This window comes from Microcaecilia unicolor, chromosome 2, assembly GCF_901765095.1.
Source record: "Microcaecilia unicolor chromosome 2, aMicUni1.1, whole genome shotgun sequence".
In the NCBI taxonomy this organism is placed as follows: Eukaryota; Metazoa; Chordata; class Amphibia; order Gymnophiona; family Siphonopidae; genus Microcaecilia; species Microcaecilia unicolor.
This window is the reverse complement of record NC_044032.1, coordinates 612,978,114-612,993,149: the sequence shown is the minus strand read 5'-3', so window position 1 is coordinate 612,993,149 and position 15,036 is coordinate 612,978,114. Positions and strand designations below refer to the sequence as shown.

At 39.5% G+C, this 15,036-nt stretch overlaps 1 protein-coding gene across 7 annotated transcripts in view; it reads left to right on the top strand.

Moving 5' to 3' along the window:
- ARFIP1 (ADP ribosylation factor interacting protein 1) overlaps nucleotides 1-15,036 on the top strand; it is a 223,458-nt gene that overhangs the window by 88,130 nt on the left and 120,292 nt on the right. For all 7 annotated transcript variants that reach the window (XM_030191631.1, XM_030191636.1, XM_030191637.1 and 4 more), the window contains exon 3: nucleotides 476-590. In XM_030191631.1, the coding sequence (XP_030047491.1) occupies nucleotides 476-590 (115 nt within the window). The remainder of the gene's footprint in view (nucleotides 1-475; nucleotides 591-15,036) is intronic.

Sequence of the window (15,036 nt, the reverse complement as noted above, 5' to 3'; positions counted from 1 at the left end):
TGATTGAGCTGGAAGACCAGAGGAAGAGCATGAAACCTGCCATGTCCAAAAAAAAAAGATTTTAAACTGAGCCTGAAATATGCAAGTAGACATGATTGACTTTTTGAAGAGAAAACAAGTTTTGGAAAGTTTCATTTTGGGAGGTTGGTTTTACTATTGCATGAAATAATTAAATCTTTGACTTCAGGTGTTCTGTTACGTATTCATATGTGTGGTAAATTCAATTTGATTTTAATCAGGCACAGTTTGTTTAAGGTAACAATTTTGAAGTGGTTAAGGGTTAACTGTATTCCGGAACACACATTCAGATGCCTTTTTTCATTTTTGATGCTGATCTATTATGATAGAATTTGATGACAGCATAAACCAAGTTCTGAATAGCACAACAAGAGCTTGAAAGAGCAGCAAAATGTCTAAGTGCCTTGTGTTCTGGGATCTTTACATGGATGTACCTTTCTTTTCCCATGTTTCACAGGACCTGAAACGTTCATTACCAGCTGGGCTTGGCCTTTCTGAAACACAGATAACATCCCATGGCTTTGATGGCAATAAAGAAGGCATCATTGAAGCAGGACCATTCCAAGATAAAGGTTAGTACCCTGAACTCAGAAAGAAAATTATACCAAAATAGCAACTGAGAGCTGAGAAATTGATTACTAGATCAAAGAAATACTTTCAAAGAGCAGTTTAAAACTTTGTGTGTGTTGGTATATTTTACTTATCAACAGCTTTAGACCAGTAAGTAATTTTGCTTAAGAGCACAAAAAGTTCTGTTCTGTTTCCATGTTGTGGGAGAATTATAGGTCCATCACAATTACTGTACGTTTAACTCATAATGTAAACAGACAGGAAATGCCTTAACTGGGTTCAAGGGAAATGGTCTAGCGTTTGAAGTGTTTGCTTGTAGTTCTGTAGAACTCTTTGGACATAAGTGCAAGTCCCCTTTGCCATTGGTACACTGAATGACAGGGGTCAAGTCATTTTATTTCATGCTCCTAGGAGGCTTTAACTTTGTCTTCCAAGTTGAATAGGTGTGGTGTTGGAATTGCTGGCTAGTATTCATCATTGTTAGCCTGTCTGACATGATGGCAGAGCAGCGTCTGTATTCTAAGACAACTCCTCTTTCATGCTTGTTTATAGCAATATGTGAATCAAGAGCATGTCTGTCATCAAACTAAGAGCTTGGGAATTGCCTGTGTTCTGCCTCATAGCAGCGGACATTTAAGCAAATTAAAATTGCCACCTTCAGAATGACATTCCTATTTAATTAATTATCAAGAGCCATATAATTAAGCCATTGATCTTGATTGGTTTTAATTTTTCCACTGTTGAAATGAAAGGTAAAGAAATCAACATCAAAGAAAATTTATTCATGAGCCATTGTACAGTTTGTTTTATCTGCAACAGAAAGGAATGGATGTGAGGCAACTGAATAGCAAATGAACAGCTGTACAATTTGTTTCTTTATAAATACAATTGGTTTATGGAGCACTTAGAAAGTAGATGATTTAAAGGTAACATCTTACTAAGATTAACATCTGATTGAAGATGAGCACTTTCAGGTGTGCAGAGGTCTCTTCTTGTTCACTGCTGTCCCTATCATGTATTGCAGTAATGAACGAGCATGTTCATCCCATTGTCTGTTCAACCTGCTTCCTTCTCCTACTTTTTGGTTTGCTCTGTTTACCTCGTGGCAGGAGCGTAGCCAGACAGCAGATTTTGGGTGGGCCTAGGCAAGAAGTGGGTGGGCACCAAATGTTCTCTCCCCCACCCCCACATCAAAACAAATATCTCAGCTGGTGGGAAAATGCTTCTCTCCAGTCTCCACCTTGGTAGTCTGCAGCAGGCATGCGCTGAAAACTGAGCATGTGAAGGTAGGTACCAGTATTGTGGAGAGCAGCATTTTCATTACCATGTGCTACTGTTGGATGGGCCTGAGCCCTAAGTGGCCCACCCAGGCCCACCTGTGGCTACGCCACTGCCTCGTGGGTTTTCTTTGTTCAGTTACCTTTTGGTTCCAAACATTTGTTAGCTGTGTAAATAAGTACTAAAAGTACCATCCCTGTTGAGCTGCATCTTATTTTAACAAAGATCATTAGCGAGAGAATGCAGTCCCTACTTCTAAAGTTGTCACTTGATATTAGCTTTATGTTGAACACTTGAAACCATATATAAACAAAGGAAATATACAGTGGAGCTGATGGAGCTGCAAGAGTTAACACAAACAGAGTAGTCACTCTCACACCAATAAAAGTTTGACTAGAAAACCAACATGACTGGCCAGCCAAATTCTCCTTATACCTGTTCTTTTCAGCATGATTTGACATGCAATTGTGGGGGTGTATGCTGCCTAATCAACTCATTTTCCTCTTGAACAGAATGCTAGTATCATCAGCTGAATTTGCTTAAAAAAATATATCTCAGAAGTGTATTTCCATCTTTACACAGTAAATTGCCTAATTTGTTCAGGTTGTGTTGAAAGTTTGCTCTCAGCATTTAATGTACATAACTCTTCTCTGCATTCTTGGGTGCCCTCCATATTATGGAGCTGGGGAGGATTGAAAGATAGCAGCCTGTGGGTTTATGGAGTGTTCAACAGACATCCCAGCCAACTGGGAAGTGTATGATTTCTAAAGATATGGTGTAAAAATGTGCAGGATTGTAATGAATAATTTGGTAACGTACTTAACTTCATTTTAAATGTAAATTTATAGTACTATCACTTAAAGCTAGCAGTGATAGTAAACTGAAAGAAAAGAAATACAGATGCCTCAGTGCGTTTCTTACAGAGGTGAGAATATTCATGTGCCTTTGTCTATATTTGTGAATATTGTATTGTGTTATCAATTCACACAAGTATGTATAGATGTAGGCAGTGTTAGAGGACAGCTGAGAAAAATAAGCAAAATTTACAGAATGCCAGGCAGTAAAGAGGCAAGTAACAAAGGTTTAAGACCCCACTCTGAAATGTTTAGATTGGGAGGAGACCATAGTGGACACACGAATGGGAGCACAAAAGAAGGTTTGCAAATGTTGCAGGAAAGGGAAGCCAGCGTTGTTAAAGATTGGGCTTAACAAAATGCTTTGCAAAAGGCATGGCTTTTGAGGCAGGATCTGGAAGCAGAAGTGGTTGTCTGGCAAGCAGGGTTGGATTCCATAATAAAGATGCAGTATGGGCCGAGGCTAAAAATTTATTGTAACAATTAACAAAAAAATATAAAAATGGAATACTTTTACTAGCAGAAAGTGATCATAACTAAGAAGCAAAATCACAGCTTCAGGCAAACAATTAATAACCTTTCACTTGACAGCGCAAGATCATTTAAAGGTTACTAATAGTCTAATCATGACAACACTTTAAAAAAACTTACATAAAAACAAATTATGGAAAATAAATTATTGCTATATCAAAAACTGTGCAGTCCAACAAATTTATTTATCAAAATGTGAAATCCATAAAACCCCCCAGCAAATTCCAAAGACTTAATTCTAAAAAACACAATGCGATTTGGCTGCGAGACTGAATATTTTTTTTTTCAGATTGTCAGTCTTTTGGAGTGTTTATCCTCATGTTTTCCTGATGGCTCCTTAACAAGTGAAACATGGACCATATATATTTGCTGGAGTTTCTGCTATGAACATATGAAACCTTTTTGAAGCTGTGTCTTTTTGGAGATTCTAACAGTGAAGCTAGGTTGACCTGGTGTAGATGGCTGTGCATGCAAGCAACTGGAGTTTCTGCCCACTGGTACTAAGGAAAGCCAGTGGTTAGACAGCAGAGTCAAGGCTACCTCAGCAAGCTTGAGATCCCCAAAACACCAGCTGGGCCACTCCCTCAGGATAGTACTGCCTAAGAGTAATTGTGGGACTGCCCTTAAACCAACTTATATTTTACAGTTGGTGTTTAGGAGGAGCATGCCTACAACTACACTGCAGTTCTTATGACTTGACAGCTGTTAAAAATAAAAGCACTCTGTATTTTAAGAACATGTTGCTAGTTTGCTTTTTGTTTACTCTGTCATATTATTGAACTTTCAGTATTCGGGTGCTGTATTTCCATAAATCCCTCTCTAATTTTGAATACTAATTCATTATTTACTTCCCTTTCTAGGCAGTAAATATAAACTGAATTCATTGTGGCTTACAATAATAAAATAACAATATAATGAAATATAAAAAATTCACAGAATGTAAAATCACTATCCAGCAGGAAATTGGATAAATGGCATTTTTAACTTTTTGTGAAATGCTGTCAGGTATGCCTGAAGTCGTAGAATGGTACTCCATTCAACCAGAAAGGTGCAGTTATGTGAAACATGTGATCATGGCTGCATAACTAAGAATTATTTGAAAATTTAAACATAAGTGTGCAGGTCAACCATGATATTAGACCTTTGCTTGTTTCACTCTTACGAATTAGTAGTTTGCACTCAAAATGTTATAACCACATCTGGAAGATAACCATCTCTGGAAGGATCAGAAGAGACCAGGCTCTCTATATTGTAGTTTGGGGTGGGGGAAGAAGCTAATGCTTCATTTCTGCTCTAATGGATCTTTCTAGCATTGTTGTACTGTCTGCTTTCCTCATGGCCCTCTTGGAAGATTGTATTACTGCCTGTATATAATATATTGATTACATTTCAACACTTTCATATGTTTTATTAGGCATTTTAGGCAGCATTTGTGTAAAACTCCATTAATTATCTGATTTTCTATTGCTCAGGATTTACCTGTTAACTAATTTTAAATGCATTGGGTCAGTTAAAGGTATCTGATATGCCCTGGGCATGCATTTGTCTCAGTTTCCCTGTCCTGTACTTCCCATGGTCTCCATGAGGGTTCATTATGACAAAAATGGAAGCTTCTTTCTGACAGGGTAGAATCCATGTAATAGGGGAGTAGTTCAGCTTTAAGAATAAAAGCTAAGGATTGTGTAATAACTTCCTTCTACGGGATGAGCACTATTGCTCTTAGTCATATGATGCCCCAGGAAAGTAAATGTCCTGTACTTTCTGGTTTTCACTGCCCTTTACTCACTGGTAGCAGATGCACAATAGGTACATTTAGGCTTCTCAGTTTTAAGTTGTCATCATAAACCCCTAATTTCCCATCATTATAAATCAGTGTTCTGGTGGCCTGTTGGTGGGTAGGACAAACAGCACAGCAGCACTGATACATAGTGTTACCTTTTAATTAGCTATCACATTAAAGGGGTTGTTTATTCAGTTATTGAATGCAACTATTTAATTTATTTTAAATTAAAAACATCAGCTGAAGTCCCTACTCTAGTCAAGTTAATTGGTTTAGTTTGAGATTGACTCCTGTAAAACATCCAAAAGCAGCAGTGAACCCATCAGTGTGACTGTTTCACGTTGTTTTAAAAATGCTTCTAGAGTCTTTAGTCAGTCTCCTATATTATTATTTGAGAGATCTAAATTCAGTATCTGAACTTGGCTTCTGCTTCTCAGGTTGGCTACAGTCGAGGGAGCTAAGAGGCAGCGTTCACAGCCCCACTGGAGGGAGTGCAGCCATCAAACATAACCTAGTTCGGGGGTGCACTTGGGCTGAACTTAGGGGACTGTGGACCACGCCACTTAGCTAAAATATTATCTGCCGGGATGGCTGGTTAGGAAGATTGGGGGGAGGGGGGTTAAAATGAAGAGGGATCATTTTTATATTAAATATAAAACTGTCATAAGGGACCCCCAACCAGTCAGGTTATCAGGATATCAACAATGAATATTCATGACATAGATTTGCATGAAGCTGTAGGAAAAATATCTTTCCCTGAGTCAGAACCTGAATGCACAAAGCCAAAAGACCTTGCATTTCAACTTGGTGGGCCTGGAAATATCAGGAAACACAAAGACCCAAAAACAGCACAAATTTAATCAACCCAATTCCTGCCCAGTTCGAGGGCAAATATTGTTATCAAAGTAGCTGGGGAAAGTAGAACGATTTGTCTTCCAAAAAGGTTCATGCAAATCTAAAATATCAGTAGAAAGTTTAGCCATCTGGTCCATCCCCTCCACCTATTTAATGTTGTCAACATAATAAACAGGGGCCAAACCTTTTCTGGTTACTTGAAAGATTTTTGCCAAATACGACTTCACCATATCTGCTGCTGTAATTCATAGTGATTTGGAAAAGTTCACATATCTTAAATTCTCGCACCTTAGCTAATTTTTTTCCAGTCTCTCAGTCATACAGTTCACATTCTCTGTCAAAAGTACTGCTTTGATGGCTTTCAAATCTGCTAGTTGAAGGCACTGTCTTATATTTTTGAGAGAGAATTTTTGTAATTGTCTTCTCAAACCAGTTGGCATATAAGGCAGGCAAATGCATCTTCCACATTTGTTGGTCTTGTGTTTCATGAACTGTTTCTGACCTTTGATATTCAGCTCAGTGGATTCCCTTTTAACTTCTTGATGTCATGGCTGTCTTGATCTTCCTGGACCTCTTTTCCCTTCTGGTTTCCAGTTCATGGCTTGCCTTGGTTTGTGCTGTGCATCTATTCTTTCTAGATGCCCAGACCATCTGAGTCGCTGGTACTTTAGTATCTTGGTAACTGGTGGCTGTTTCTTATTACCTTGGATTTAATTAAATCTTGCCACATAGGATTCTTCTTCAGCTGTATAAATCAAATCCATCTAATGTGTTTTGGAGAGTTTTCATTGCTAACAAGGTTTATGCACTGTATAACAGAGTGGGTATCCCAGTACTATGATATGCATAGATGTATGCATGTACATATTATAGACAGTCTTTTTTTCACAAAATTTGGGACTCTGTGGTTTACATGAAAACTAGTAAATACAATAACAAAATAAATTCCCTAATACGAGCTTACACTACCACACAGTCTTACTAAGGAATGGGCCATTCCCATATCTAAAAATCAAACCTAAAAATAAACACCCCATCCCTGGCCCCACTTATACAGAATATGATATAAATGCATCATAATAAATAACATTATGAAAAGAAATACCAGAATTAAAAATACTTAGTCGTATTTCCCCATCTACCAAGCCCTCTAACCTCCTTTCCTGCTGTAATTTAGTGATGAATTGACCCATTGGAGATCCTTTTATTCCTAAGGGCCCTATAGCAGTATTTTAATCATTAGTCCTCCTTGAATAAAAAGCATCTTTAATTCCTATCATGTTAATTTTCCCAGGCCATTTAATGATATACTCGATTAATCGGATGAAATTCCTTGAATGAGCAGCATTTTAGGGCCCTGTTTACAAAGGCATGGCAGCATTCTTGATGTGCGCTAACCATGTAGACACCCATAGGAATATTGTGGGCATCTACACGGTTAGCGCGCTAAAAATGCTGTGAAGAAACAGTGTTTTGGGTCTGTAAAATGTATTGGATATTTTCCTGCCTTGATTATGTCCTGAAGTGTATTTTTCCTGTTTGGCCAGCAGGTGGTGTTTCTTTGCTGTTTATTTGCTCTAAAGCTGTTACAGGGAACTGAATGTTCTTTTTCTTTAACACAAGCAGGAAGCGAGCAGCAGTATACTTATAAATCTTGTTGACTTGGCTATGATTGGCCCAGGAGCTCATTTCCTTTAGAGTGTACCGATTTTGCCTCCAGTCTTAACCAGGGAGAAAAGAGAGTAGGATCTCGTTGCTGAAGCTCAGTAAATAAAGTTATATATCCTGATCTTTCCAGGTACTTTTTAGAAAGTAAGCAAATGTTTAATTAGTGTTATAATTGATCCATATTTCAGTTACCTGTTATTGTTCACTGATTTCACTTCAATGGTTCATTGTTCAATTTTTAAAGACAATAAACATTCCTTTTCAGTTGCCTCTCCCTGTCTGGACTGATAAAGAATCCTGGTGGTTTGTGTGTTAGGTCTGTTAAGTTCTTTCTGGGAACTATGGGACCACTGGGAGTGTGGTTCCAGTAACCTAGAAATCACTGGGAATAATTTGAGAGTGGAGACTTGCCCAGAGGTGTTTGTGACCTAGTCGGTAGGTGGAGGGTGCTAGTGTAGAGCACAAGGTGCAGGTGGACCTGAGTTGTGCAGGGGATAGACCTTCTAAGTGACCACAGGGTAACCACAGTCGGGTAGCTAGGCATTTTTTGTGACGGGTCCCTAAATGTGTATTTACTTGTTTTGATAGAAAACTTTGAGAACTTAACACCTATGAACTTATTCACTCAGTCTAAGAAACTAATTGTGTGGATGTGTGTATCTATATAGATATGAGAGAGAGAGAGAGAGAGAAACATCATCGCACTAGATATTAAACTAGCAATAATACAGATAGTATAAACACTTATCTGTTTCAAATAGATCATCACTAATCACTTCAAGCTCTTCCTTTGTTGCTACAATATATAGTGTGACTTGATGTTGGGAAGAAAAAAAAACCCCTGTGATTAAAGTATTTTTTGTGTGCACAAAACCCCATTTTCTGTGTGCACATAATTTTTTCAAAAACAGTCTCCTCAACAAAATCAGTCCTTAAATCTGATACTCCATATATCCAACACTACTCAATGAACATCTTCAATAATAGTAGTTCCCAGCTTCAAAATGAATTCCAATGCGTTGTTCAGGTATGAGCACTATAAAAATGTGTGTGTGTGTGTATATATATATATATATATATATATATATATACACACACACACACACACATTAAATTGAGTGAATAGTTTCTTAGAGGTTAGGTTTTCAAAAATATTTTTCTATCATTGTTTATAGGGGGAACTTCATAAAAAAAATCTTTCCTTAGGTTCCCTTCGGACCAGCCCAGCGGAACTGGTGGGTTGTGCACACCTTTCTAGAAGGTGGAGACCTGAGAGTCAGTAAGAGCACAGCTCACCGCCCTCAAGTCTCAGTATTCTCAGTCTCCAGCAGGTGAAAGACGTGGTGAGCCCTTCGGTCTCATTTCTTCATCTTTGTCTGAATTATAAATCTTTATTTTTGTCTTGTGTTCTGTTTGTGTGTGCACTGCTAGGGAAAAAAGGTTGATTGCTGGCCGAGGCAGAGACTCGTGGGGGTTTCTTTCACCTCAGGAGTGCAAAGTCGGGTGGCTGGATGTCTCCTCCCCTCTCTCACCCCAAGCCTTTCTTGTATGCTCTGGCACAGTTAATATAAAGGCTGGCCTGCACCCCTTCGAGAGAAGGGTGCAGTACTGCCGCAGGGGACAGCCACATCCACATTGTAGTTATATTTCTCTGAAAGCAAGAGCATTCCTTGAAGGGAGAGTTTAAGATTACAGAGTACTGCAGTGGCTTATTTAAAAAAAAAAAAGGGACAGTCATAATAACCTGACCAGCGCTCAACTGTTTGCCTTCTTTCCCTTTTCTCCTTAATCTCTTTCTGGGTGGCTATTTCCCTGGGCAGTTGGAGCGCTGGCAGCGTGGCAACCATTTCTCAAGTTGTGTCGCTGCTCCGTTTGTCAGCGCTGGGGGGGGTGGGGGTTGCGGCAGATGCGGATACAGGGCTTCTAATGACATCCTCTCCTGCAAGTGCAAGCAGCTCTTCTATTCCCTCAGGTTTGGCGGTTTCTTCCATGTCGGGACTGTCCATTTTGGCAGTGCCGGTTTTGGTGGGAACATCCGCCATTTTGGATTCTCAGTCTGTCTCTGAGCAAGTGGCTGCACGTTATGTGAAGCAGGCCCAGCTGACAGCTGAGCAGGCGGGTGCACAGAGAGGCCCTCTGGTGGGAGGTTTCCCTGTTGAATTTGTTTTGGCAATGTATAATGCATACTTACTTAGACAGGCCTCTCCTTTGCCTGTTTTCCCTGCTGAGCTTAATCAGAGACCTCTCCTTTGCTCTAAAAGATCTTGGGTCTCATGGGAAAACCAGAGATAGTGGCAGGTTTTGATGTGGAATCCTTCGGTGAGGGGAATGATGGTATTTTAGACTCTTCAGGTCTATGATCATCATCATTCTACTACTACTGCTATTAGCATTTATATAGATCATTCTGACACCTTCCGTTGGTGAGGTATAAGAACGAGCCCAGTCTGAAGTATCTGATTTGTCTGCCCACCTACAGAGAGTTTTTGCTGCCTGCTGCCAGTATTTGTGTCTCCCTGCACTTCAGTGTGTCTGCTGGCTGCAGAAGAACTTTGTGGTCATCATTGTTACAGCTCCTTTGACTGTTTGACAGAGCAGTGTGAGGCTCCACCCACCAGTGACATCATCATCATTCTGACACCTCAGTGTTTTTGTCTCCCTGCATTTCAGTGTGTGTCTGCTGACTGCAGAAGGACTTTGTGGTCATCAGTACTGCAGCTCCTTTGACTGTTTGGCAATAGATCATTCTGACACCTTCCGTTGGTGAGGTATAAGAATGAGCCCAGTCTGAAGTATCTGATTTGTCTGCCCACCTACAGAGAGTTTTTGCTGCCAGCTACCAGTATTTGTGTCTCCCTGCACTTCAGTGTGTCTGCTGGCTGCAGAAGAACTTTGTGGTCATCATTGTTACAGCTCCTTTGACTGTTTGACAGTGCAGTGTGAGGCTCCACCCACCAGTGACATCATCATCATTCTGACACCTCAGTGTTTTTGTCTCCCTGCATTTCATTGTGTGTCTGCTGACTGCAGAAGGACTTTGTGGTCATCAGTACTGCAGCTCCTTTGACTGTTTGGCAATACAGTGTGAGGCTCCACCCATAAGTGACATTATCATTCTGTTGATGAGATGTAACAGCAAGCCCAGTTTGATGCATCTGATCTATCTGCCCATCTACAGAGAGTGTTTGCTGCCTTCAGCCAGTGTTTGTGTCTCCCTTTACTTCAGTGTGTGTCTGCTGGCTGCAGAAGTAATTTGTGATCATCAGTACTGCATCTCTCTACCATTAGTTCAACCACTTCCGAATTGCTGGAACTTCAGTTTACTCTACAATCAGCTGTTTTTCCTACTACTGCTGCTTCCACAGCCAGAGCAGTTACTGATGTCAGTAAAAGGCAGCCATAACATCCCACCCACTACTGAGGCGTTGTGATTCTACCAGCATCCTGGAAGTGAACTGAGCAGTATAGCATCACTGCTCTCTACCATCAGTTCAGGCACTTTAGAATCGCTGCAGCTTCAGTTTACTGTACAATCAATTCATGATTATTTGTTGTTCTTCAACTTCTGTTTTTCAATAATATTTCTATGTAATCATACCTCGTAATTGTTCTTTTATATAATTCTGCCTTCGGGTTAACTGCTCTATCTACCAGCCCACATATTGCATATAAGATTGTTGTTATCCCAGAACTACACTAGACTATAGTTGTCTCTCATTTATTATTCCATCATACATCACGCATATCATTTGTCATACAAACATTGAATACCTGTTTCAAAGTTCACTATTAGCATGTTTAGAGTCTTGTTATTCTGTTTAATAAACTTACTCATTCTATCAAGACACCTAACTCTTTCCACTAATGTTTTTGAATCCTTTTATAATATCCCAGTGATATACACTCCGAGATATTCCTATAGATCAACAACTAAATACCAAAATAATCCCTCCACTTTTGCATCCAGATATCTGGATTACAATGGTCCAAATATACCACCTCCTGCTAAGCAACATTATAAAAAAGGCTCAAAAGTCTCTTACAATAAACACATACTCACTAAAGTCCCTATATCAAATCACAGCAAGTACTCCTATCTCTTCCAATAAAACTCCCTATATCAAATCACAAGTGCTCCTATCTGTCTCTTTCTGTAGGGTATGTCAATGCCTGTTCAGTTGTTAATAAACTGAAATAATTAAAGATTGGATAAGTGAAGCTCAATTTGGTCTTACTATAATCTCTTGAAACGTGGTTGCATGCAAATGATGATCCTATAATTCTTGATGTATTTCCACATGGGTATTCCATCCTTCATTTTCCCAGAACCAAGAAAAGAGGTGGTGGCAGCTTAGCCATCATTTATATATCATTTTTGAGGTACAAACAATTTCTGAATCACAATCCCCAAATTTGGATATTGTTGCATCTTCAGTAAATGACAATTCCTTATCTAAATCTATTTGCCTACTATTACTATATCGACCTCCTAAAAACTGTAACTTTACAGAGGTAGAGCTTACTGAATTTATCTCTAATGCTTGTATCAATAATGGCAATATTATTATGGTTGGTGACATTAAATTACACCTTGAAAACAGTACCAATCAATACACTAAGCATTTTCTTGATTTCCTCAATATATGGCAATTCTCATTTTTCAATGGAATGTCCTCCCATATTAAAGGTCATCAATTAGACATATTAGCTACAAAATGTATTGACTCAACCAACTTTTTTGTATCTGAATCACAGTGGACTCCAGTACCCTGGTCAGACCACTAAAGCCTCTCTTTTAAACTAAACTGGAAAGAAATTAACCATTGTTCAAAATCTACAACTACATTACATTTCAAAACTAGAGGCAAAATTGACCCTCTCGAATTCTGGTCTAATGAAAATTTCATCAAATCATTCAACTCAAACCCATCTACTAATTTCATCGAACAGTGGAATGATATTAGTAAAACAGTCCTTGACGAACTTACACCTATAGCAAATAAATTTCATCCATGGTTTAACGAAGATCTTCTACAAATGAAACGCAATTGCAGGAAACAAGAAAAAATGTGGGCCAAAAATATATCCACTGAACAATGGATTAATTGGAAAAAAACTCCTAAAAACATACAAAAACATGATTACCAAAGCAAAAACTTCCTACTACTCCAAGCTCATAGATGATACAAAAGTCAATTCAAGGAAACTCTACTCCTTAGTAAATAGTCTATAGAACACTCAGCCTGTATCAACTGCAAAAGAACCCACTCTAACTGCAGACCAATTGGTGACATATTTCGAACAGAAAATAACTAAATGCAGACTAGAGCTAAACTACTCTTTTACATCAGTTGATTACTTTCTCAATGTTTACGATCAGTTACCATCATGTTCTCATGCAGATAGATTTTGGTCCACTTTTCACCCAATTAATATTGATCAGGTCAGTCACACTCAGATATGCAAAATATTCAAAATCACAATGCCTACTTGACACATGCCCTAGTTACCTACTCATATCAGCTCCTATTCTATTCATCTGTTATTTACACTCAAATCTTACTCTGACGCTATCTCAGGGTCTGTTCCCCCTCTCAAAATGGCAACATTATTTTGACTCCCATACCAAACAATACCCAAGCAAGCTTAAGTATAGTCTCCAATAATAGACCAGTGGCCTCAATTCCTTTATTGGTTAAAGTTATGGAAGTACTTGTCATGCAACAACTAATAGAATATCTCCAACTCCATTCCATCTTGCACAGCTCACAGTCCAGTTTTAGACCCTCTTTTAGTACCAGAACTGTTCTTACTACTCTCTTAGCCAACTTCAGAAAAGATCTGAGTGTTGGCAATAAAATATTAATTCTTCAGTTTGATATGTCTAGTACCTTTGACACTGTTGACCATAATATTCTTCTAAATATCCTCAACTATTATGGAATCTGTGGAGCTGTCCTGAAATGGTTCTCTGGCTTTCTAAAGTCCAGATCATATCAAGTCAATCAGGTGCAATTTTTTTCAACATGGTCTCCTGATTGTGGAGTACCTCAAGGTTCTCCTCTGTTCCCCATCCTGTTCAATATCGTGATGATCCCCCTAGATAATCTACCTAGGAGCTAGGATCTTAGCGGAGATTGGATGGCAGAGGCGGGGGTTAGTGCTGAGCAGACTTATACGGTCTGTGCCCTGAAAAAGACAGATACAAATCAAGGGGCTGGTGGTTGGGAGGCGGGGCTAGTGCTGGGCAGACTTATACAGTCTGTGCCCTGAAAAAGACAGATACAAATCAAGGTAAGGTATACACAAAAAGTAGCACATATGAGTTATCTTGTTGGGCAGACTGGATGGACCGTGCAGGTCTTTTTCTGCCGTCATCTACTATGTTACTAGAAATAAATGGTCTTTTGTCATTCATTTATGCCAACGTTGTCACCATTTATATTCCACTAGCCGTTAAGCCCATAACAACGGGCTAGTTTTTTGTTTTCCTATGGCCTCCCCCCTGTCCACCAACCCTGCTCTCTCCCCTGCCATCCCCCCATGTCCAGCAACCCTCCTCTCCCCCACTCCCATCCGCTCCATCCACCCGTGTCCATCAACGGTTCTCTCCCCTACCCTCCGTCCTCGGTCTCCCATCCACCGCGATTGTGACCTGTGCACTGCCGTCCCCGCCGCCGCCATTTCGCCATCCCCCTGGCGTCGCCCCCCTCTTTCCGCCGTCGTCGTGTCGTCAGTTCTTCATCGCTGCGTCTGTTTCCCTCCGTTCTGCCCCCTCCTTTCCTCCCTGCTCCCTCCTCCTCCAATTTCCACGCCCATGTCCAAGCCCTCCTCCCTATTGGGCTGTACTGCTGGTGGAGGCGGGGCTTGGACTTCTACACTCTCAGTGTTCCGACTCTACTGCCCATTTGCAGGTGAGTCGGTCACTTGTCGTTTATATGTTTGATTCTCCAAAGAATTATATGAAATAATTAACTTAATTTAGGCATCAAATTAATGGAATCTTGGGCATCTAATTTTAAATTAAAACTCAATACTGAAAAAATTAAGTTTCTAATAGTAAATAACCCTCACCACCCGATAAATCTTAAAAATTTTACATTAGAGAACATCACTTATCCCCTTGACTCATCAATGAAAATGTTGGGAATCACAGTTGATCAATTACTTACCCTTAAAAGTCAAGTTTCTAAGGTGGTCGTGAGTGTCTTTAATTCACTTTGGAAACTAAAGAGATTAAGACCTTTTTTCACTAAATTAGTCTTCGTACTTTGGTTCAATCCCTGGTACTAACAAAATTCGACTACTGCAACTCCATTTATGCAGGAATTAAAGGCGGCCTTATCAAAAAATTACAAACTGCTCAAAATACCACTACACGCCTCGTATGTAGATCACCTCACTTTGCCAAAGCAACTCCTCTTCTATTTAACTTACACTAGTTACCAATAAAAGATAGAATATCTTTCAAGTTCTGTGTTT